This window comes from Vulpes vulpes, chromosome 3 (genome assembly GCF_048418805.1).
Source record: "Vulpes vulpes isolate BD-2025 chromosome 3, VulVul3, whole genome shotgun sequence".
In the NCBI taxonomy this organism is placed as follows: domain Eukaryota; kingdom Metazoa; phylum Chordata; class Mammalia; order Carnivora; family Canidae; genus Vulpes; species Vulpes vulpes.
In genome coordinates this window covers 82996378-83020758 of record NC_132782.1, presented here as the reverse complement: position 1 = coordinate 83020758, position 24381 = coordinate 82996378, and the positions used below count along the sequence as shown (strand labels likewise).

The 24381-nt window shown below is 49.0% G+C and overlaps 1 protein-coding gene across 2 annotated transcripts in view; it reads left to right on the top strand.

Annotated features, from left to right (window-relative positions):
- COL26A1 (collagen type XXVI alpha 1 chain) overlaps positions 1–24381 on the top strand; it is a 163296-nt gene that overhangs the window by 30634 nt on the left and 108281 nt on the right. For both annotated transcript variants that reach the window (XM_072752960.1, XM_072752959.1), the window contains exon 2: positions 16388–16510. In XM_072752960.1, the coding sequence (XP_072609061.1) occupies positions 16388–16510 (123 nt within the window). The remainder of the gene's footprint in view (positions 1–16387; positions 16511–24381) is intronic.

Genomic DNA, 24381 nt, shown 5'->3' with positions numbered 1-24381 from the left:
ATCACAGTGTAGACGCTGCTGTCTTGTCTGTTTTCATCCATCCCTCTCCACCCCTCAACTCACCAGGGATCAGGAGGCCATGCCTGGGACCCCCCGCCCCCCGCCAACTCTCATGTTTTCTATGCTTTCATAGATCTTTCTCCCAAGAGCCACATGCTCCAGGCTCTCATGCCAAATCCTTTTATTCTCTTCATGCTGGACATTTGGGTTGTTTCCTCCCTCATCCACTTTACAGCCAATTGGTGACTGTCAGCTGGAAAGTCTCGGCCTGAGGCTGTTGCTTTTAAACAAGAGACTGAGGCACGGAGATTGGGGGTTGCCCAAGGTCACCTGGGGAGTTACAGGCAAGGCCAGCATGAGAACCCTATTTCTTGACTCACAGGCTGAGGATTTGTCCCCAGAGAATTTCTCAGCAGCTAAGTCCTGCTGGTGGCCCTTCCTGGGTTCAGGGTGGCCAGATCCACATGTCGCCTGGTGCTTGACTGTCCATGGCCCCTATAGTCAGCAGGTTACTGAGCCCTGAATGGTCTGAGCTCTCACCTCCTGACCCCTAAACACGGCAATCGTTAGCAGAGGCGGCAGTTGACTTCGTGGCCCCACTGTGAGCCAGGCTCAGCACTGAGGGCTTCTGTGCCTTACAGACCTTCCCATTCCTGCTTTCCTGTCTATGCCTTGGGAAATGGATTTCCAGATCCTTCCCTAATTTTTTGTCACTCTGTAAAGCTCTCTGAGGGACTCCTTAGGGGAGGGGTGTGGACTCGGCTGACCTGAGGCCTTCATCATTGTGAGACCATAAATGGGTGGCAATCTGATTAAATCAGTTGCCTGGCTGGACTGGATGCAGGAAGCCAAGGAAGACTGGCAGGGCTGCTCACTCAGGGGTGGAACTGACCCCTGGGGTGTGGGAAGGGCTCTAAGGTGTTCATTGGGGGTTGGAATCTTCTAGATTGCAGATGACAGTATGTGTGTAGAGCTGTGGAATATGGTGGACGTGCTGGTGCATCCTCCATGCGATGCCTAAGTACCATCCCGGGAAGTATATGAATGAATGTGAGGCTGCTCAGGGTACCTCCTGGTGACAGCACAGTTGCAGGACAGCCAGGAGAAGGCTGGGCCCCTCCTGATGCACCTGGCTGGTCAGAGCTGTGATTCTTTCTCAAACACATCTGCCTGTGGTGATTTGCAGCTTCCTTTCCCTCATGCATCATATGTAGTCTCTAAGTGTGAGGATAGCAGATATTTGGATAAGGAATCCTTTTTCTCTGGGCCTTGATTCTAATTTCAAAGATGCTTTCCCATGGGAAAGAATCTGGTGGTAAGGTATGTTAACATTTGCAAGTCAGGATCCTAAACTTGTTTCTTCCAACATGTAGGTTATGTACATTTAATTCTCCCACAAACTCTCTTGTTCGCAGACATTTTACTTATCCCCCACTCGGTGCCCGCTGCGGCCATGGAGATACAAGTTGGATGGGTTTCTGCTGTCAGGGACCAGAGACAGAAAGAGACGGTGGTGTACCCCCCCTCTGAGGGGGTGCACAGAGGCTGTGAGTGGGTGGGCAGAGTTGAGGGGGGACCAGAGTCCAGCTTGTCCAAAGGGGATAGCAAAGATTTAAGAGAGGAGGGGCTGAGTGGGGAGGAAGAGGCCTTTATAAATGTTGCTGCTGTGGGCTTGGGCCCAGCAGTGGGGAGGGGCACAGCTCAGGCTGGGGAGAAGGACCACCGGAGGGCCAGACCTCAGGGGAGGGTAACAGGAGTGGAACCTGCATCCACACCGCCACTGCCCCTTCTTTGTTCATTCAGTCAGCCCCTGTTCATGGATGGGCACCCTGTGCTATAATGGGACCAGGGGCTGGGAAGGCGGGAGCTCAGTTGGGGCATCTGTTCTCCAGAAGCCCAGCAGGCAGACTAGGCTGGTGGACCTCAGCTTGTACCTGCCCACCATGTGCCCCACATAATGGCTTTATTTTGCCGGAAGTTCTCATCCAGCCCCTGGTTTGGGGACAATTTTGCAGGTGTTTGCAGAAATACCTGCCTGGAGAGGGTGTAGGCACCTCCAGCCCCGTGAATAGTAGAAACCTAGCCCTGGCTGGCTGGAGGACATGAAGAAGCCATTCACACAGCCAGTCTGGTTTCCCAACAGTCTGACTTCTGGGTGAGAGACAGTGTCACTCTGGCCCTTCTGTCTGGGTGAGTGTGATGGCCTCTAATAACCACCCGCTTCCTGTCCTGGCCCCTGCCGTCCCTCCCACCACCCCCCACCATTCTCAGCTCCAATGCTGCCAGTAGGGAGTGGAAGCCCAGAGAGGAATGGGGCCCATCCATGGTCACACAGTGAACCCAGGGCTCCAGATTCCTCTTCCAGGAAGACCTCTGGAACCCACTGGCTTGTCTCAGGTGGAAAGTGTAGGGTTCATGGTGTCTAATTCATGTTTCCACGCTCCCCATTGCGGGCATTTACTGAGCTGCCAGCCTTCAGTGCTTTTGGCAAGCTGCCTCAAAGAGCTAGGGGAGAAAAAGGGCTCTAGGAGAAGCGGGGATCCCAAGGAAGAGGCAAACTCCATAAACAGCAGGATTTAATTCGGAATGCCGTGTTCATTCCCCGCCGGAATCAGAGTTGCTTCAAGTTCCCGGGCCCACCCTTTGCGGGGGGATGGAGGGGCTCCTTAGAGACTCAGAGCCAGCTGCGGGCTGCAGGGGGGCCACCCAGCTGGGCCCAGCATGTGGACGTGCAGCCCTGCTCTTTTGGAAATGGACACAGGTCCAGAAGGTGTTCTACTCACCAGAGACTTGCTGGGCTGTAATTTGTGTGATCTTCAGGGTATTGAATGCCAAATTCCACCCTCGTCCCTTTTGGCAGCCACATTCTTCAGATTCTTATCAGTTTTTTTTTTCCCCCAAGTGAACACTGGGAACCAGTCTCCCTGCCGATTGTGGGAGGATGGGAGAAAATTAAAACCAGGAGTCCTGGCTTTTGTCCCGACTCTGCCACCAGCTTGCTGTGCCACCTTGGGTCCTTCCCTTCTGGGGGCCTCGTTGTCTCACCTGCAAAGAGGGGGTTGGGACAAGGCGATCTTTGCAGGACATCCTGCAGAGCAGACCTTTCATAATTCTCCATCCGAGTCCATTGCAATATGCTTTCTGGAAAATATTCCTAAACCAAATTCTGTCTGCTTCACAGAGCAGGAGACTCTTGGAGCAGTGCACAGGCAGCAGCAGGAGCTTAAGAGCAGTGGCCTTTGCACGTGTCCCCTCCCTCATGGGGCAGCTTCCCTCCTCCTGACAGTGCTGCAGTGAGACTCTCATAGACTGGCATTCTGAGTTCAAAAGGGCCAGGCCCTCAGGGGAATGTTCTAGTGACTTTGCACCTCATGCAGGCAGTCTGCTGGATGGCCTTTGGCTGCAGTATTAACCACCGATGTGGTAGCCTAGAGGTGTGCTGTCCATATGTCTGTATTCATCCATAGAGTTATTATTGCTCTTGAGACTTCTGGCAGCCCTGGAAAGTGGCCTCCTATTTTTACAGATGAGACACCAAAGCTCCCAACTTGAGACCTGCCCAAAGCCATGCAAGTTGTAAGTGGTGCAAGTAGGACACAAGCTAGGCCTCCTGGCCTCACATTTTTACATACTCTTTGACAGCAGGTTGTTTTGTCTGGGATGCTTTTAAATGTGAGTCATAAAAACTCTGCTGATGTAGGCTGAAACCACAAAGTCATTTAATATTTCACATACTAAGAAATGGGTGGCTCAAGGGTTCGTTAATTTGGCAGCATCGAATGCTCAAGGACTCTGCCTTTTTTTTTTTTTTTGGCTCTGCTCTCCCTAGGCTGTCTTCCCTCATAGCTCTAAGATGGCTGCCACAGCTCCAGGCATCACATCCTCATACAACTGTGTATGGAAATAGGGCTGAGCTTCTCTTCTTGAATCCTCCCTTCCCCACGGGTGATGGTATTTTCCAAGTCTCTTAACTAACTTCCTCTTGTCATTGACTAGAAATGAATGACTATCTCCGCACCTCAGCCAATGAGATTAGATATTAGCCACCTTTCTTGAATTTACTGATGCCCAGAGTCTGAAGAAAACGGGTCTGTTAGCAAAGAAGGAGGAGGAAGAGGAGATGACTACTGGGGACACATGTGTCATACACAAGAGGTCAGTTAGGCGCTCATTTCCCTCACTGTCTGTTCTAAAGCACACAGTCCTCCAGAGTGTCAGCTTCAGGGAGCCATAAGTCCCCTGTTCTGTGCCATGTGAGCTCCCACACCTAAATGGACCTGGGGTGTGGACATCTGACCCAAGGCCATAGGCCTGCTGGGGTCTGGCATGGACAGAGGAGCTGGGCCAACCAGAGTCTATGTCTCAGGAGACAGAACTGGGAGATAATGAGGCCTCCAGAGCTGCTCAAAGTGTGGTCTGCAGGGAGAGAAGCCCGTACCAGCACGTTAACCAAGTGCATCACTCAGCATACATTTTTCTTTGTTGGAGGCAGGGCAGCTTCTTAGCCTGGCTGGCTGCTTCTGTGACACAGGCATGGTGGTAGCTCTCCCCACTGGATTACAGGGGGAAATGTGTCAGAGGCTTGCCACAGTGCCTGGCACATCCAAGTGCTCAGTAAATGTCAGCTACTCTTCTTCCTGTGTTTGATTCCAACCTCTATTGGTGGGTAGGGTCATTTTCCTTACAGAGCATCACTGGGAAGCCTGTTGCAAGTGCATATTCCTGGGGCGCTTGTGTGGCTCCATCAGTGAAGTGTCCGCCTTTGGCTCAGGTCATGATATCACGGTCCTGGGATGGAGCCCTGCATCGGGCTCCCTGCTCAGTGGGGAGCCTGCTTCTCCCTCTCCCCCTGCTCTTGCTGTCTCTCGCTTGCTCGCTTGCTTACTCTTTCTCCCAAATAAATAAAATGTTAAAAAAAACCCTACGAATGCATATTCCTGGGCCCATCCCTGTAGGACCTGAGTTAGCAGGTGGTTTTGAGAGATGGTCCACTTGTGAAGGACCACTGAGGACATATTACTGGGTCCTGTCCTGATCTTGGACACAAAGAGAGCTCTTGCAGGCCCAATGCCTCATGGTCCAAGGTGGACAGTGAAGAACATCGGTCTGTCCAGAACAAACGTGTGGCGCCTCACTACACAAAAGTTCTGGTGAGTTCCAGTTCTCTAGTGGGATCTGTGTCGCCAGAGCATTTCTCAGCAGGTGGCCTCCCGAACTGTGTGCAGGAATGCTGATCCCACGGAAGACATTTGGCACCAAAGTCTGGTTGCCTCTGGCACTCCTATTAATGGGAGTCATCGCGGATCATGATTGAGATGCTCCAGACCACGCTGTCTGTTCGGCCAAATTGTATACTCCCTCAGCTGCCCCCCATGCGAATGGGAAATTCAATCCGTAAGTGGCTAATGTTCCATATGAGGTTCTTTCCAGCCTTGTCTTGAGTGAGGGAGGCCTCAGGAATTCCCCACCATGGAAAGTGCTAGAGAATGAATGTGGACAGGTATGAAGTGGCACAGCTGTGCGGTCCAGGGGCGCGCTGGCTCCCCGTTGCCCACGAATGTGCATCGGAACCCACACACCCCATGTTAGAGCCTGAAGTCCACGTCATCGCCCTCCTGTTTTTCTAGAAAGATTGGGTCCTTTGCTATGGGGTTTTTGGATTAGCAGCCTTTCCCTGTGAAAGTCAGTGACCTTAAGATGACTTACATTCCTCCCTGGTCCTGCCTCAGAATGGACAGTTCAAATAAAATGTGTTGGGGGACACAGGCCAATCTATCTGCATATGTGGACGCTCCTACTGGTTCCTGTGTCCTGAAAACCCGTGAGGACCAAAAGGAACATACACTCAGTTATTCTCACATAAAACCGTCACCTGGTTGGGAGATGGAACCACAGGGACACTCACCTTGCTGGGAGAGGCTGTGTGGCAGTCCACGGGGGGCTGCATTGGACCTCGTTTGTCCGAATGGGGGACAGATAATGGAGAGATCTCTGTGAGCACCTTCACAGACTGTGTCCGTGTATCTGGGCCTGGCCGCTGGCCTCTGCCCCTCCACACTGCCACTTGAGAGCCCTCCTTGAACCCCACTGACTGGGTGCCCGTCTTGTCTTTTCTTTTCTTTCCTTTTTTCTTTTCTTTCTTTTATTTTCTCTTTTCTTTTCTTTTTCTTTTTTTTCTTTTCTCTTTCTTCATGAGAGACACAGAGAGAGAGAGAGGCAGAGACATAGGCAGAGGGAGAAGCAGGCTCCCTGTGGGGAACCCAATGCAGGACACTATCCCAGGACCCCGGGATCACTCCCTGAGCCGAAAGCAGACGCTCAACTACTGAACCACCCAGGCATCCCCACAGAAGGTTTTTTTAACAAGAGGGGCACCCAGAGATGCCTGCCTGGTTCAGTGGTTGAGCATCTGCCTTCGGCTCAGGGCGTGATCCCGGGGACCTGGGATAGCGTCCTGCATTGGGTTCCCCACAGGGAGCCTGCTTCTCCCTTTGTCTATATCTCTGCGCCTCTCTGTATTTCACATGCATAAATAAATAAATCTTAAAAAACCCCACAACAACCTGTGTTTTTGCCTCTTCTTTTCCAGTAGGATGGGTCTCCAAACCCCTCGTGGGCTGATCACGTGTCCTTTACCCTCTACACACTGAGTGGGTATCCTGTGTCTGCCCACCGCCCCCTTGCAGGATGGGGCACCCACTGCGACTGTTGTAGGGGGGCTGCTCATTGCAGAAGGTGGTGGCCTTCTGAACTGTCCTCTTTCCAGGGGCGCTCACTGCTCTACGGGTCTGCCTCTCTGTCCCCCCCAGCCTGTAGAACATCGGCCACTTTGTTCTTGGTTCCCTGGGTGTCAGTTTGTTTCTTTCCCAGTTAGGGCTCATGGCAGATGTCAGGTGGAGTCCCTGGGAAGCAGATTCTGAGACGGGGTCCAGCATGGAGGATGCGTCCTGGGATTGATGACCATAGAAAGGAGGGAACAGAGGCAGGGGTCAGGAGACATTGGGCTGGGATGTAGGCCCAGTGACATCTACCACCGCCTCCCCAGGGAGCCCTGCAGCTATAGCGGACCTTCCGGCTTGTCCTGACGTCCATATGGCTGGGCTCTTCAACTCGAGCATGGACCAGGCCCTGGGCAGGGGCTGCCCTAGAGAAAACTGGACCTTGGGTGAGGCAGCTCCAGGTGGCTGAGGAGGTAGTGGGAGGGTCTGACTGCTAAGACCTTTGTCGAGGGGGATCTGGTGGCACAGCCCAGTGTCCACCCCCCCCCCCCCCGGGCTGGTGCAGAGGGGAGTGGGGTGTTCTCGACATTACTTACTCTGCACTAAGACAGCCTGAGATTGCCTTTGGCTTTTGGAGTCCAGCGCACACGGCTGACACGCTGAACTTCTTGTTGGCGAGAACCTCTACACCCCATCTGGGGCTCGTCTGGTGGATTTTGGGGCTGCAGTGCCAGATTCCATGTTCGCCTGGTCATGTTTCATCTTGTTAGATTTGGCTCCTCACTCCAGGCTGGGGAGATCTAGCTTGGATCCCTCTTCCCTCCTCAGACCCAGGCCTCTTTGCCTACCAGCTCCTGGTCTTCTGCAGTTCCTGTCAGCAGCGCGCTGCCTCCAGCACCCACTCCAGGCAGCGTGGCGCCAAGTGGAGAGACCACCCTACAAGCTCTGCTGGGGCCCGAACTGCCCACCACTGTTGTCCCAGTGGCCTCACATGTGGGATGGGCCTGTCCCTCCGGCTTCCTGGTTTGCAGGTGGGATGGCTCCCAAAGGGACTTGGCTGATAAGAACTTTCCAGGCTATACTGTACTAGTTCCCTAAGCGTCTGCTATCCTCCTGGGCAAGGTAGGTGTAGCATAGAGCTTAGAATTGAAGACTGAGCTTCCAGGTCTAAAATGACCACTTGCTCGGTGTGTGACCTTGTCTCCTCTGGAGGCTCAGCCTCCTTCTCTGTAGAGCTCCTACCTGAGAATTGTTGCAAAGATTACATGAGATCACGTACGTGCTAGTTTCCTGGGGCTGCCGCATGTCCCACACACAGTCAGCTTCAACAACAGAAATGAATTTCCTCCTGGTGCTGGAGGTTGGAGGTACAAGATGGAGGTGTTGACAAGGGGGGGTTTCTTCGGAGGCCCCTCTGCCTGGTTGCGGATGGTTACCTTCTCCCTGCACCTTTACAGTCTTTTCTTTGTACATATTTGTGTTCATATTTGCAAATTTCTTCTTTTTATAAGGGCATCAGTCACACTGGATCACAGTGCACTGTAATGACATCATTTTAACTTAATTCTCTCTTTCAAGAGTCTACCTTTTTTTTGTTTTAAGATTTTATTTATTTTATAGGGATAGTGCGAAAGAGCACGAGCTGAGGGAGGGAGAGAGGGAGAGATTTCCAAGCAGACTCTGTGCTGAGTGTGGAGCCCCAACACAGAGCTTGATCTCATGACCCCAGATCACAGCCTGAGCCGAAACCAAGAGTCAGAAGCTTAATGAACCGAACCACCCTGGTGCTCCAAGACTCCATCTTCAAATAACATCACGTTTTGGGTTACTGAGGGTTAGGGTTTCAACATAGGAATTTGGGGGTAGGGACACAACTCTGCCTACACCAGTACATGGGACTGCTTTGCCAATTGTAAAACAGGTCTTGGGGTCCTGGGCTGGACTCTGCCCACAGGAGAGGGTCTCTGCATGGTCAGGAGCCAGGCGGGCTGACTGTGCCAGAGTTGTTGAAGGGGTGAGGACCTGTCTCCTCTGCCTGCATCTCTCTGGGGGACCAGCTAAGTAAGCTCCAGGGCCTTTGCTCCAAGTGTATGTTTTCAGCATCATCCAGATGGCTCATCCCCGCAGCCATTGCCTTCAGACCGCATACCTGAGTTCCCCCCAGAGCTCCTGTGTGCCCAGCTGGCAGGCAGAAGCCCTGGAACTGGTCCTGGGTGTTGGGGTAGGGTATGGCCAGATAATTAGAATTATCAGGCCCAGGTGGAGAGGGGCCTAAACTCAACACCCTTAACCTTGAGATGGGTGACCACAACCTCTTGCTGGGGCTCAGGACCCGGCACACAGCAGAGCCCGAGAAACAGTGAGTGCAATTGCATGAGACAAGGTCTTGCTAGGACATCGGGGTTAGATCTGCATACCTTTATGAGGCCTGCCCTGGGTCCACCGTTCTTGAGAGCCTATAGTCTTCTAGTACGATTAGGGCTGAGATAGGGCATGCACGGGACCCTGTAAAGCATGAGGCAGGAGTCCTTTCCTGGCCAGGGGATCAGGGAGGGCTTCCAGGAGGGGATGGAACTGAATGAAGACTGGTAGGGTAACAGTTGGTCAAATTGAAGAAGGTGGGATGGCATGCCAGGGAGGACAGTGTGACAGTCTGAGTGGCAAGATGGAGGGGGGTAGGAGGTGGTACCAGGGAGGTGGGTGGGAGCTGTGAGGGATGGGGCCCTAAGAGAGGGTTTGGAGGGGGGAAGTGACAGGGACAGGACAGATTTGTGGTTTAGGGGGTGCCCTCTGGTGGCACGTAGAGGACACTGCAGGGAGATGGGGCTGGAGGCTGGGAGACCAGGAACCAAGACTGTCCAGGTGCAAGATCAGAGGGAGCAGGAGAGGGGCAGAGGAGGGGGACTTGCCTGGTGTGGGGGCTAATTGGCCATGGGGAGTGAGGGAGGGAGAAGGTGGAGTCTGTGGCAATTTGCTCCTGGGAGTTCTGGGCAAAAGGACCAGTTTAGTGGTGCTGGTCACCAACATGGATCCAGTTGAGTCTGGAGAGTGATGTGCTCAAGATTGAAGTGTCCCATGGGCTATAATGATGTGTGACCACTGCCCAGACAAGTAGGGCCTATATGTTGGGGTTCAAGGGGAAGCATGTTGAAGTGACTCAACATGAAGGTTGGAGCAGAGCATGGGACAGGAGCAAGGGGGCAGACTGGATGATCCTCCAGGGAAGGGCGGGCACTGTCAGAGCCCTGGGGCTTGGTTCAGGCTTGGAGCTTAGGGTCCTGGGGATGGAGGGGAAGTGTGAGTAAGATCAAGTCCCAAAGCAAAGGTCAGATGGAGAACTGGGGAGGTTTGGGGCTCGGTGTTTGGGGTGAGACCAGGGCTATGGGGAGGAAAAGCTGCCATATTGGCATCTCCCTGGGTAGCAGGCAGCACTGGAGACTGGTTGGTTAGTTATATTCAGAGGTAGGCATGGGCCAAGGGAGTGTCCTGAAGGCGCTCCATTCCACTGTGCCATGATTTCCTGAAACCACTTAGTACTTGTTGTCCTAAAAGACCCTAAACTAAGAATTTCATAACTTGGCCAAGCCATGGAGCCAAACACCGTGGTGAAGACTGCTGTAAGAATAGCCTCTGGGTCTCGTGGAGCAGAGTTGCTCTACCCCATCAGGGAGCAGACCTCATCTCCTAAGGAAAGGGACCTGGACAGGAGGCCATCTATCTCCAAGGCTGAAAGTGAGTTTCCCACCCAGGACCCTCCATGAGAAGGCAGCTGGGGAGGGGGAGGGGAGGTGCAAAAGAGACATTTGCTTCCCAAAGATAATGCCAGCCCTTTCCCATCCTGATGAAGGCTCCTGAGGACATCCTCACTGCCAGGCAGTTCGAGGACCAGCCCTCCCACTCTCAGATTCTGTGCTCTTGGGCCAGTTCTTCTAGAAGGCTCTTAAAAGGGACGTATGTCTCCTGCCCAGCCAGTCTGTGGGTGAAATTATTCTCTAGTCCATACAGCTCTGTTTACTCCCCAGTATGCACCCATCATGGGCAGGGGTGGGAGTGGGTGGTACTGTGATGTCACTCACAAATAGGAGACATAGATAGAATGTTCAGATCATAGGGATCCTAAAAGGGACCCCACATGGGAGCCGAGTGCCTGACACCAAGATTCCCTGGAACCGTGAGGCCTGGAGATGAACAGGGTTTTGAATTCCATTTGAGCAGGCCTGGATCCCTCTTCCCTTGTCTCTGACTGCCTTCTTCGTTGTTTTTGGCCAGGTTTTGATTTTGGGAAGCCATTTACAGCCCATTAAAAGATCAAATGTCTGGATATGATGAATCGAGGCATTTGAAAATGTTTTGCAATTCACAGCTCATTTCCCTATAGAAAACCCCGACCCGGCGTGATTTCTAGATGGCTGGACTGCCTGTCTGTTCCAGGCCGACAGGGGCGGATGTTGGGATGGAGCACTGTCCTCGGTTTGGTGCATCCCCAAGAGAGTCAGGCTGGATGCCTGAGATGGCACTGATGTTCCCTGGTAGAGATGAAGGAAGGGCCCAGACTACTGACATCTTGCACAATTTCCAGACCAATCTGGCAGAGGCAGGAGTGGAGGTTTGTGTTGGGGAGGTGGGACCCTGCTGATCCTCTGGGCTAAAAGACTGGATTCCCTTCCCAGCTCAGCCTCAAGTTTGAGCTACAGACAGTGAGGTTAACTGCCCACTACTTCTCGCAGCTGCAAAATGGAAAGGTCAGTCCCTATGCTTTTATGGACACTGTGGGGTTTTGATAGCCAGCCAATCAGTGATACCTCGGCTTAGGTAGTGCTGCATGATTTATGCACCACGAACTTGAATCTATCCCTATAGCCCCCACAATAACCATGAGAGGTAGAATTTTTTATATGTCACTGGGGCTCAGAGAGAGAGAGGACATCACTTTGCTCAAGTCACAGAGAATGTTGGTGGCAGAACCAGGTTTTGAATTAGGTCTCCTGGTGCCTTTGGGGAGAGGGATGGACTTAATCACTTCTATGCTTTTTGACTGCAAATTTTGGTAATATAGATTTGCCTAGAAAATTTTCAAGATTTTAGTTTTGATGCAAGATTACACATAATATTTAAGAATTATTTTAAATCCCTGAAATTCTCCTCTGTGTCTTTTGCTCATTAAGAATTGTTATAAGCTTTGTCTATTTGAATTTTTTAAACCTGTTTTGTTGGCTCACTTTTTAAAGTAAATCTACTTCATTCATTTCTGCTTGAATCTTTGTTGATTCTTTTCTTCTTTCTCTTTCCAGAGTTTTCTAATTATTTTGTTTTCTGTTGTTACCTTGTTGCTTTTCTGGCATTTTGTTGGATAAATTAAATTTTCCTTTGTTTTATTTTTTTCATTGTTTGTCAGTTTTGTGACCTCTTTCTATCCTTGCTAGTATTCGTTTTCAAATTGAAAGATATATTTGTGTCTTTTTCTGCTACACCTGAAGTTGCATAGCACCTGTGTCCTTTCCTTAAACAAGACAAAAACTCCAGCAACTTTCACTTCTGTCCCTCTTACAGATCTCTTCCATCTGAGATCACTTTGAATTGTAGAGCTAGGCTGTTATTAAATCTTTTTTTAAAAAAAGGTTTATTTATTTATTCATGAAAGACAGAGAGAGAGAGAGAGAGAGAGAGAGAGAGGCAGAGAGAGAGGCAGAGACATAGGCAGAGGGAGAAGCATGCCCCACGCAGGGAGCCCAGTGTTGGGACTCGATCCTGGGTACTCCAGGATCATGCCCTGGGCCAAAGGCAGGCACTAAACCACTAAGCCACCCAGGGATCCCCTGTTATTAAATCTTATTACTATTTATTTGCTCATAACTGCTTCTCATATTTAATATATTTCTTCTGTATCCTCCATTTACTTTGCTGGAGTACATCCTGCAGTGATTCTTTCAGAAAAGGTGACTGGTAAGCTTTCTAAGTTCCTGTGTATATGAAAATGTCTTTTTTTTTTAAATAGAAGATTTATTTATTTATTTGGGAGGAGGGCGAGAATCCTCAAGCAGGCTCCCCACTGAGCCCAGAGCCCAACTTGGGGTTCAGTCCCACAACCCATGAATCATGACCTGAGCTGAAATCAAGAGTCAGATGCTTAACCAACTAAACCATCCAGGCACCCCTGAAAATGTCTTTATCTTGGCTTTGCCTTTGAAAGAGAGCTTGCCTGGGCATGGAATTCTGGGTAGTTGATATTTCTCCTCAGAAATTTGAAAACACTGTGTTTCTTGATGATTCTGGTGCTGCTGCTAAGAACTCTAATTTCAGTTTATTGTAGGTAATCTGTGTTACTTTCCTTTCTACGGCTTTTGGTGTTTTGTCTCCATCCTGAGGGTTCTGACATTTCATCACCATATGTCTGTCTGTGTTCACCTTGCTTAGCACTTGGTAGGCTCTTTTGGATTAAGAAATCACGTCTTTCTCGAACTCTCTTTTTACTATTTCTTCAAGTATGTACTTTCCTTGGCTCTCTCCAAACCCCTATTCCAGAGCTACTAATGGACCCCTGTCAGCACGTGGTCTGTCCTCTGGGTCTCTCACCTTTCCCCCCAACACTTCCCACCTCCTTTTCCCCTGTAGTGCATCCTTGAAAAGTTCATGGCTCGGATTTCCTGCTCATCTGCTCACTCTCTAGTGTCCATTCTGATTTTTCAGCCCATCTGTTGTGCTTTTGGTTTTTATAGTCATACATTTCATTTCCAATAGATCTCATTTTTTCCATTTCATAATGTTTTTTTTACAAGTGCACAATTCTCTTATCTCTTTGGGGACATTAATTATGTTTTAAGAAACTGTCTTCATCAGTTTGCTTTATTGTCTCTTCCTGAGGTGTGATTTATTGTCTGTTGAGTTGGTGCTTTTCGTTCATGGTGTTGGCCTTTTTTTTCTCGAATAATTTGAAATTCTTGGTATTTGGGGGTTTCCACTAGCTCGTCTTTGCTTTACTATTTATGGCTGCTTTGACTCTTGGACGGTTGGTACTATAGATGAAGGGTAGAGAAGGAGTGTGCAAGAATTCAGTTGTGTAGGGGTGCCTGGGTGGCACAGTTGGTTGAGCTTCCAACTTTTGGTTTTGACTCAGGTCATGATCTCAGGATCCTGAGTTTGAGCCCCTTGTTGAGCTCCATGCTCAGCCTCAGCGGGAAGTCTGCTTCTCTGACTCTCTCTTCTTCTTCTTCTGATCCTCCCCCTACGTGCTCTCTCTCTCTCTCTCACTCTCTCAAGTAAATACATAAGTCTTAAAAAAAAAAAAAAAAGAATTTGGCTGTATAAACTTGAGAGAGTCCCAGTTTCTCCTGGAGGTCATCAGCTTTTGAGGCACTCTCTCCAACCACACCTGTCTCAAGGCAGGTGAATCCAATGCCTGATTCTTGACACAGCAGGAGTAGGAATATAGGTCCTATCTGTCTGACTCCATGTACTATGGTCCTCTGACAGTCACTCTGGGTCCCTCCCCTAACCCAGTAGCCATATCACTTGCTCCCTAGTTGCACCCACATTTAGCACCAATCTGGAATCTTCCCTGTGTATTTTGGGTTGGGCTTTCCTCTTTCAACTTAGTTCTGCCTACTTCCAGTCTCTCAAGCACTCCTCAAAATTTCTGGTCCACTGCTTCTTGTTTTCCAGTGCTGTTAGGATCTGATTTTTATTTTTATATACTTACATTTTCTGCTTTACTGAGTTATGATCAACAAATTTAAGAAGTGCATATTTACGTTGTACATTATGCTTTTTTCCCCCAAAAGTATACAATGTGATGACTTAATATACATTGTGAAATGATTACTACAGATTATTAACACATTTATCACCTCACATAGTTACCATTGTTTCTTTGTTTGTTTTGTTGTAAGAACACTTAAGAGCTACTCTCTTAGCAAATTTCAAGCATGCAATATGATATTATTAACTATAATCACATGATTATACATATGATATACATATAATAATATACATACATATAGCTCTAATCTGTATGTTAGATCCCCACTACTTATTCGTTTTATAACTGGACATTTGTATTCTTGGCAACCCCTCTTCTACTCTCTGGTTCTATGAGTTGGATGGCTTTGGATTCCACACACAAATGAGATCATATGGTATTTGTCTCTCTGTGTCTGGCTTATCTACTTAGCAGAATGTCCTTCAGGTTCATCCACGTTGTTGCAAATGGTAGGATTTCCTTCTTTTTTTGTTGCTGAATAATATTCCATCATGTGTGTGTCTCTCTCTGTGTATGTATTTTCTACATTTTCTTTGTCCATCCATTCATGGGTGGGCACTTTCGTTGTTTCCATCTTGACTGTTGTAATTCTGCAATGAATATGGGAGTGCAGACATCTTTTCTAGATTTTGATATTCTTTGGATATATACCCAGAAGTGAGATTCCTGGATCATACAGTAGCTCCATTTTTAATTTCTTCAGGAACCTACCATTATGGCTGTATCAGTGTACATTGGGACCAAGAATGTACCAGAGTTCCTTTTTCTCCACACCTTCACCAACACTTATTGTCTCATGTCCTTTTGATAATAGCTATCCTAACAAGTGTGAGGTGGTATCTCATTTTGATTTTCATTTTCCTGATGACGAGTGATGTTGAGTACCTTTTCATATACTTTTGGCTATCTGTATGTCTTCTTTAGAAAAATGTCAATTCAGCTCCTTTGGCCATTTTAAAATCAGATTATTTGTCTTTTAGCTATTGACTTTAGAGTTTCTTGTATGTTTCAGATATTAACCCCTTATAAGATGTATGGTTTACAGAAATCCCACAGCTCCCACAAAGGCATTTTCATCCATGGATGGCTGCCAAATCATTGTTACTGAGGGGAGATATGAGTGGGGGACCTCTGTCTCGCCATCTTGCTGATGTCACAACAGGGACTTATCTTTAGTTTTTAAATTTCTAGGATTGGGGGGATGGGGGTCAGTGGGAGCCTGTGGTTGTCTGCCATCTGGATCCAATCACCATATTGTTTGCATATGTCCTCTGCCCCCCCACTGCCATGCCCCAGTTCAGGCTTCCACACTTCTCACACTGCATCAGAGAAATTCTAAACTCGGACCCATTGGGTCATTACCCTGGTCAGAGTCCTTCAGTGGCTTTCCACTCACTTGATGGTAAGACCCACATCTAGCCTGGCAGGTACCATGCCACTTCCTTTCTCCTGGCTCTCCTTCCTCCAGCCTTTGGGTCGCATGTGATTGCACTTGCCATGGGCTGACTCCTATCTTTCAGTATCCAGGTGGTTGGCCTTTCTTGGGACTCAGGTTGGGTGCTTTGCTCTGTTTGCATAGTTCCCTGTGTGCGTCCTTTGGTTGCACCTATGGCCTGGTGTTCCTGTGGGTTGTAATCACTTCCTTTTTAGGCTTCTTCACCAGAGTGGGATTTCCCAATGGGCAGGGGTTCATTACGAGGGTTTGGTGGCTGAAATGATGGATTCCTGGACTTGGTGGTCAAGAGGTGTGGGTACTCTCTGTTCCTCTTATGCCTGGACTGAGGATGTTAATGGACCCCTTACCCAGGAGAATGAGCTCTCCCCTCCCACCCTGCACCTTGTGGAGGGACCCCTCCTTGACTTGCAGCAGCGCCTCAAGAATAGGCTGACATGACTGTTGCTTTCCCCACAGGCACTGGTGCCATCACACCGTGACGCGGACAGTGTCCTGCCAGGTGCAGAACGGCTCAGAGACAGTGGTCCAGCGTGTGTACCAGAGCTGCCGGTGGCCCGGGCCCTGTGCGAACCTCGTGAGGTAAAGGCTGTGGGGCTAGCCAGCTCTGCCCTTCCTTTCTGGCCCCTTGGGTGAATCCAACCTCAACACATGCTGCTCGGGAGGCGGGTTGACGCTTGGAAACAAGCGGAGCTTGCATTTATGGAGCACCTTCTGTGTACAGAGCATGGGGATATGTGTGGGCAAGATGAAAGGGACATGCTCCCCACCCTGAAAGAACCTCACAATCGAGTGGGCGTTTGATGAGAAGAGCACCATAGACAGCAAGTGGGGAGAAGGGACTCCCCCTCACGGCCCCACCTCATGGCCCCACCTCCCTAGCCCCACCCCTCTCACCCTGTCCTCACAGCTCCGCCCCTCTCGGCCCCGCCCCTCTCACCAGCGCCCACCCACATCCCTCAGGCAGCTACTCAGCATTCACTGGGAGAAATCTGAATTGAGGGTCTCTGACACCTCACCTCACCTGCTTCCTAGTCCTCTTTCCTTCCAGTCTGTGCTCCAGCTCCAGCCTCGTTTACTCTCTCTCCACACCTGACCAACCCTGAGTTTCTGCCTCAAAGACCCTTCCCCCTCTCTGCCTGGGACCACCTTTCTCAAATTCCAAATCCCTTCCCAAATGAACAAACGAAATACAGAAACAGACCCATAAATACAGAGAACAAATTGGTGGTTGACAGAGAGGAGTGGGGGCAGGCCAGATAGGTGAAGGGAGAGTAAGAGGTAGACTTCCAGCGACACAACAGCCACACGGGGTGAAAAGTACAGCAGAGGGAATATAGTCAATAATATTTAACTCTGTATGGTGCCAGATGGTAACTACACGTGCCACAGTGAGCATTTTGTCATGGATATAATTGTGAAATCACTGTGCTGTAAACCTGGAGCTAATATAGTATGTCAATGATATCAATCAAAAAACTCTCAGCAACATCCATTTATGTTTGACCAAGTATCTGGGTATGCTGGCCTAGCCAAGTAGACACAAAATTAACCATCACAGGAGTCATGATGAATTGGGTATGTTTTCATTACCAAGGATGGAGAGACTGAGCCCAGGAGTCCGGTCTTGTGCGGACACAGTGCTGCCCCCTGCAGGGCTCACATGCAGCCAACTCAGAATCCGCTTGCATGTGGAGCTGGGATCCATGATTCCGGTCCTGGGCGGCAGGCTGCAGAGCCAGTCAGGGGAAGGAGTGGCCTGTTTGTTTTCTAAATTTTCATTCTATCTTTCATTATTATTATGAAGAAAGTGGTATATACTCGCTGTCCACCGCCCCCCCGCCCCAGTCCAAATGTTACAGAACTGAATAGGGTGGAAGATGAGCATTCTCCCCTCTTCTACTTGCACCTACATAATCTCATTATTAATATTAACAGTGTGTTATTCCAGACCCTTTTCTCCTCTTATACATCCTCTTATATATGTATCTTCTTTTCTTTTTTTTAAGATTTTACTTATTTATTTGACAGAGAGAATGAGAGAGAGAGCACAAGCTGGGGGAGAGGCAGAGGGAGAGGGAGAAGCAGATCCTCCACTGAGCAGGGAGCCCCATGTGGGACTCGATTCCAGGACCCCGAGATCATGACCTGAGCCAAGGGTGGACGCTTAACTGACTCAGGCACTCAGGAGCCATATATATATATATTTTTGTAAACAAAGACCGGATGATGTTCTTTTGTTCTGCAACTTGCTTCCCTCCACAAAAATTTTTTGCAATCATTTCTGAAGAGCCACCTCATTTTTAATGGCTATGCAGCATTCCATTGAAGGAGAGGATCATCGTTGATTCCTCATGTCCTCAATTGATGGATATTTAAGGGGTTTCCTAGTTTGTTTGTTTTTTTAATATTTTATTTATTTATTTGAGAAAGAAAGAGCAAGAGAGAGAGAGAGAGAGCATACACTAGAGCAGGGGAAAGGCAGAGGGAGAGGGAGAGAGAATCCCAAGCAGATTCTGCGCAAAGCACAGAGCCTGACTCAGGGCTCGATCTCATAACTCTGAGATCATGATATGAGCCGAAATCAAGAGGCTTAACTGACTCAGCCCCCGAGGTGCCCCAGTGGTTTCCTAGTTTTAACTATTATAGGCTATGTATGCTTCAATCAGCATCATTTTATATATATATATATATATATATATACACACACATTATATATAACATTATATATATCATTATTATATCATTATATATATCATTTTATATATATATATTTTAACATTTTTACAGTTTTCTTTAAAAAACATTATTTTGGAGTAATTTTCAATTTTCAGAAATGTTGCAAAAAAATAATAAGCAGAATTTCTATAGATCTTTTATTTCACTCAGCTTCCCTGTCTTGGTCAACTGGGGCTGCCATAACACACTACCACAGACTGGGTGGCTTAAACAACAATTTATTTCTTAAATTTCTGGAGGCTGGGAATTCCAGGATCGAGGTGCTGGCAGATTTGGTGTCCAGTGAGGACCACATGGCAGAGGGTAGAGGGTGCTCTGTGGGGTCTCTTTTATGAGACCAACTCCATTCATGAGGGCTCCACCCTTAGGCTTATGACTTAAGCACCTCCCAAACGCCCGCCTCCTAATGCTGCCCATCGATTAGGCTTCAACATACAAATTTAGGGGGAAATAGAAACATTTAGTTCATAGCAATCTTTTTTTTTTAAAGATTTTATTTATTTATTCATGAGAGACACAGAAAGAGAGAGGCAGAGACACAGGCAGAGGGAGAAGCAGCCTCCATGCAGGGAGCCCAATGTGGGACTTGATCCCAGGTCTCCAGGATCACACCCTGGGCTGAAGGCGGCGCTAAACTGCTGAGCCACCCATGCTGCCCAATCCGTAATCTTTTATAACCATAGTATAATTCTCTAAACCAGAAAATTAATGATGATATAATACTATAAATTAAGTGTAGATCTTATTCAGATTTTGCCACCTGTCCCATAATACCCTCTTTCTATCCACCCCCCCCCCCCATTTTGCATTTAAACTGTCCCGTCTCTGTAGTTTCCCCCAAATCTGGGGCAGTTTCTCAGTCTTTGTCTTTCATGACCTTGATACTTTTCAACAGACCGGCCAGTTATTTTGCAGATGTTCCTTAGTTTGGGTTGGCCTGATGTTTCCTTAATTTGACTGAGATAGTGCATTTTCAGGAGGGAGACTGTCAAAGTGATGCTGTGCCTTTCTCAGGGCATCCTGTTAAGGGGTCCATCAAATCAGTGGACCTCCTTCCTGGTGACGTTAAGGTGAATCACTTGGTTACGGGCGGGGGTGGGGTGGGGGGTGTTTGGCAGATTTCCTCACTATTGGGTAATTACATTTCCCTTTGTCATCTACAGGTATCTTGTGGAGAGGTATTCTGAGTCTGTATAAATATCTTGTTTCTCATCCTCTTTCCACCCCCTAATCTTAGCCTCTCCATGGATGATTCTGCCTGCAATAATTACTATGGTGGTGCTTGGCAAATGATGATTTTCTAGTTTCCTAATTCTTTAAAATTTTCATAATTTTTTAAAGATATATTTATTTATTTTAGAGAGAGAGAAAGCAAGTGAGAGCACGAGGAGGGGGGACAGGAGGAGAGGGAGTGAGAACTTCAAGCAGATTCTGCTGAGCCTGGAACCCAATTTGGGGCTCAATCTCATGACCTGAGATCATGATCTGAGCTGAAAGCAGGAGCCAGATGCTTAACTGTGCCACCCACACTGTGCCTCTAAATTTTCATAATGTTTTAATAATACAGTGTCCACACTGTATACAAGTGTATTGACAGTGATTCCTTCTGTAAGGGGAATGGCTAAGGAAATGGATATGTCCATTTTTTAAATTTTAAGAGAGAGATCTGCTCTTCACTCCTGTGCTAGAGGGATGGCCAGTGGATCTGTAAATGAAGACAAAGATGCTGACCCTCCCTTCCTTTTCAGCAGAAGGCAGAGAGATCCCACTCTCTCTTTCCTTCCCCTGTGTCCCCAGGAGCTGAGTTCCCAGGCCTTCCTGCCTTACTCATCAGCAGGTAGCCTCTGATGACCAGGTCGCCACCTCCTGATCCTAGAAGCATCTTCTGAGAGAAGGGTCTTAGGAGTCTGGTCTGTAGGTGGCCCCGACAGGGTAGACTGTGAGGAGTGGCTGTCCCGCTCTTCGAAACATGGCAGCCGTCCCTTGAATGTAGGCCATTGAGAAGCAAGGCTACACCTGCCTCAGTTTGAATGCTACCATCTTGCTTTTTGCATGGGGAAGTCAAACTTGGAAATGGCTCTTTTCAAGACAGGGTATTTTGATGTTAGCAAGCAAATACTTGTCTTCAGAGTTGAGAAAGAAACGTGAAGAGTCGTGTGTTTCTATTTTTTCCCTACAGATTGCAGCCAAATTGAACTTGAGCCACAATCCTATGTGTTGGGTACATCCCCCCAGGCAGCTACCAGGGTGGAAGCAAGACAGTGTGCAGACCCCTCCCCCAACACACACACACACACACACACACACACACACACACACACGTGCGCGCGTGCGCACGCACCATTATATTGCTTTGGGTTTAGCAAATGAACTGTCAGGATTCCTTTAGCTAAAAAATCCTTGGGAAGAGGGCTGGCTTTCCTAATGTCAAAGTTACAAGTTGAGCCTTTTATATTTTCTAAACACAGTAAGGCACGTTTAAGAAAAGCCGAACAAGCTAACTACTGAACCGCTGACCTCAACTGAGCGAGTTTCAGATGATCACCGCTTCTCACAACTGCGCTTTGCTTTGGGCTGCGGCAATGAGCTGAACACTGTTTCAGAAGCATCAGGGTCTTGTCCTCAGTGTGGGTGTTTACAGGCCTTCAGAGAGTTCTTTCCCTCTCCTTGGCCTTAGGCGCTCAGAACAGAATGTTCTGTCACAGTGGACACGCATTTGTCGTGAGCCTTCCCTTTATTGAGAAAGACTTAATGCTCATTCTTTAGAGGAATTCCATATTTCTGGTCTCAATTATCATTGCTGCTTAAATTGCTATTATTTGTTCAGGAATGAGGGTTTAATGTACTTTCTCTCTCTCTCTCCAGTAATTCCTATCTGAGTTATGGTTGGGGTGTAGCCCCTCTGTCTATGGCCTGAGAGGAAGGACAGTGGGGCTTAGCACTGTCACCAGCTCCCCAGTGACAGGGGGGCACCATGTGTACGCTCATCCTGGGTCCTAGTTTTGCTGGCTTCGCATATAAAAGGCCCTGTATTTGTAGTAGCTGCTTGCTGGTCTCTCCATCCCGCCCCCCCCCCACCATCCCCTCCATTTCCTCTATCAGATGATGGCACTGCCCTGCTCCCAACCTTCCAGGAGCTTCCATTTCTCTTGCAGTAAAAGTCTATACCCCTCTCCAAGTTGATCAGAGTCTCATGTGACATGGACCCTGTTACCCTCCTGACCCTGTGGCCCTCCACAAGTTGCCCTGCTCTTTGGGCTCTGGCCATGTGGCCTTTGCTGGCTTGGAGACTCTGTCTTTCCTCCCTGACACCCTGTCACTTTCCAGCCCCTTCCTTATCCTGCTTCATCTTCACACTGGTCACTGTGTGCAACACCACGTCTGTTCTGTGGTCAGCATGCTCACGGGCTTCTCTGCCTGCCAGCCCGGGGGCTAAAGGAGGGCAGGAACTGTCTCCCTCCCTTCCGTGGCCTCTGTGCCTGGCCTTCAGAGCTCAAGAGATACTATTGAGTTGATGGTTCAGTATCAGGAGGAAGAAACGAGACCAAAGAGGTCAGAACCCTTTGGATTCATGCACAGCGTGTGCATGACCATGAACCATGAATAATGAATGCCCTTCATTGTGGAGGAAAGTCCTTGGCTTATAAACTGACCCACAAACTTGCCACCAGGAGACTGAAGCTTAGAGGGCAAAGTGACTTGCCCAAGGTCATAAGGATAGTTAAAGGGATTGGGTTGGGTTTAACTCTGGCCCATCAAATAGGCCCTATAGGGATGCTCCTGAGGTTTCACGGCCCAGCTCTCTTACTCCCCCAAATAAATACATGTTGATCTCCTCCTGTATACATGCTCTGTGGAGGCCTCCTGCCCTCTGCAAGAACCCAGACCAGGCCCCAACTCAGATTGCTGATGATCCGGTGGTGGTGGTGGTGGTGGTGGCAGCAGGGGCATTATTAGTCAAACCACGATGGAAGCAGGCACAGAGGGACGCCTCGGTGGTTCAGTGGTTGAGCGTCTGCCTTGGCTCAGGATGTGATCGCAGGGTCCTGGGATCAAGTCTTGCATTGGGCCTCCCGCAGGGAGCCTGCTTCTCCCTCTGCCTATGTCTCTGCCTCTCTCTATGTGTTTCTCATGAGTAAATAAATAAAATCTTAAAAAAAAAAAAAAAAAAAGAAGCAGGCACATATTCATATGTGTCATCACTGCCGTGCAGGAGCAAGGTGCCCTGAGGTGAAGATGGGGTGGGGACCTCACCCCTGGACCTGTGGGCTTCCCTGAGCAGGGGTGCTCTGTGAGGGGCATTTAGTGAGGTATGAAAAAGCTCAAGATTGTGTAACCCTGTCCCACTGCAGTTATTATGTTTTGTAGTGTGTGTGTGTGTGTGTCTCTGTGTGTGTTTTAGTATAATTTAAAATTTTACAGACTTCTGAAGAGTCTGTCTGCTGCAAGTCTGTGAGCTGGGCTTTTTCTGAGCAGACCCTCTGGGTAGGAGGAGCTTGGGAGGTGCCTGGGAGCACTGTGCCTCAAGTGCTTCTTCCCCAAGTGTCCCAATTCTGTGGGCTGAAAGCAGTGGATGATATTACCAAGAGAGGCTTCAGTATGGGAACACAGTTTGGGAGAAATGCTTCCGAGCTGAACCAGTAAGATTCTCAAGATCTTGGGCTCCTTTGACTTCACTCTCAGCCAGCTCCCGTGTGTCTGCTGTGTTGTCCTTCAAGGTCACAGAAGGGCGGCAGCAGCTCCGGACATTAACAACAGTGTCCCAAACAAACAGGAAAGAGGAAGTGGCATCGTGTTCTCTCAAAGGGTGCTGCCTTTTCCAGAACCGTCTTGAAGCTTCCCTGGATGTCTCACTGGTCAGGATTTGTCCTCTGCGTCTGGATGTCCCTGACTCTAAAGTGGCAGTGGTAGAAGGCTTCTCTGGGGGGCTGTTGGAGGATGATGTGAGGCAGGGTCCTGGGATCAAGTCAAGTAAGAAGTGTTCTGGGAATGAAGGCTGAGGCTGGGCCATGGCTGACCTGCTTCTCTGAAGCAGATCCTGGGTATCTTGCCGTCCCCACCCCCACGGCCACTGCCACCTTGGAGGCAGCCCCTAGTGGGCGATGCTAGCTTGGGCACCCTCCGAACTTGGTGTTTTTCTGCTCTGAGGTTAGGGTGGCAAACTCTAGCTGAGCTCCCCTAGCTGTCTTGTGCCTGGGTTTGCTTATAGTCCTGGCTGCCCAGTGTGTCTTGCCACATTTCAACCCCCACATTTATTCTTTTTTATTTTTATTTTAAAATTTTAAAAACGATTTTATTTATTTATTCATGAGAGACACAGAGAGAGAGAGAGAGAGAGGCAGAGACACAGGCAGAGGGAGAAGCAGGCTCCATGCAGGGAGCCCGACGTGGGACTCGATCCCAGGTCTCCAGGGTCAGGCCCTGGGCTGAAGGCGGCGCCAAACCGCTGAGCCACCCGGGCTGCCCCAACCCCCGCATTTATATAGAAGCTTCCAGGTTTCGGTATTTTTTTTTTTTTTTTTTTTTTTTTTGCCTTTGCAGCCTGTGGAGCAGGACGGGGCATGAGCAGGAGCCCGCCTGCCCCCACCCCCTGGGCCACAGAGCAGAGTTCCTGGGATACCTGGCCTTCTACCCAGGAGAGAGGAACCCTTGCCCTGGCCCTTCCTCCAGCCATACTCTTCCTCGCAGGGCAGGGAGTCTGTGTGGCCAGGGTG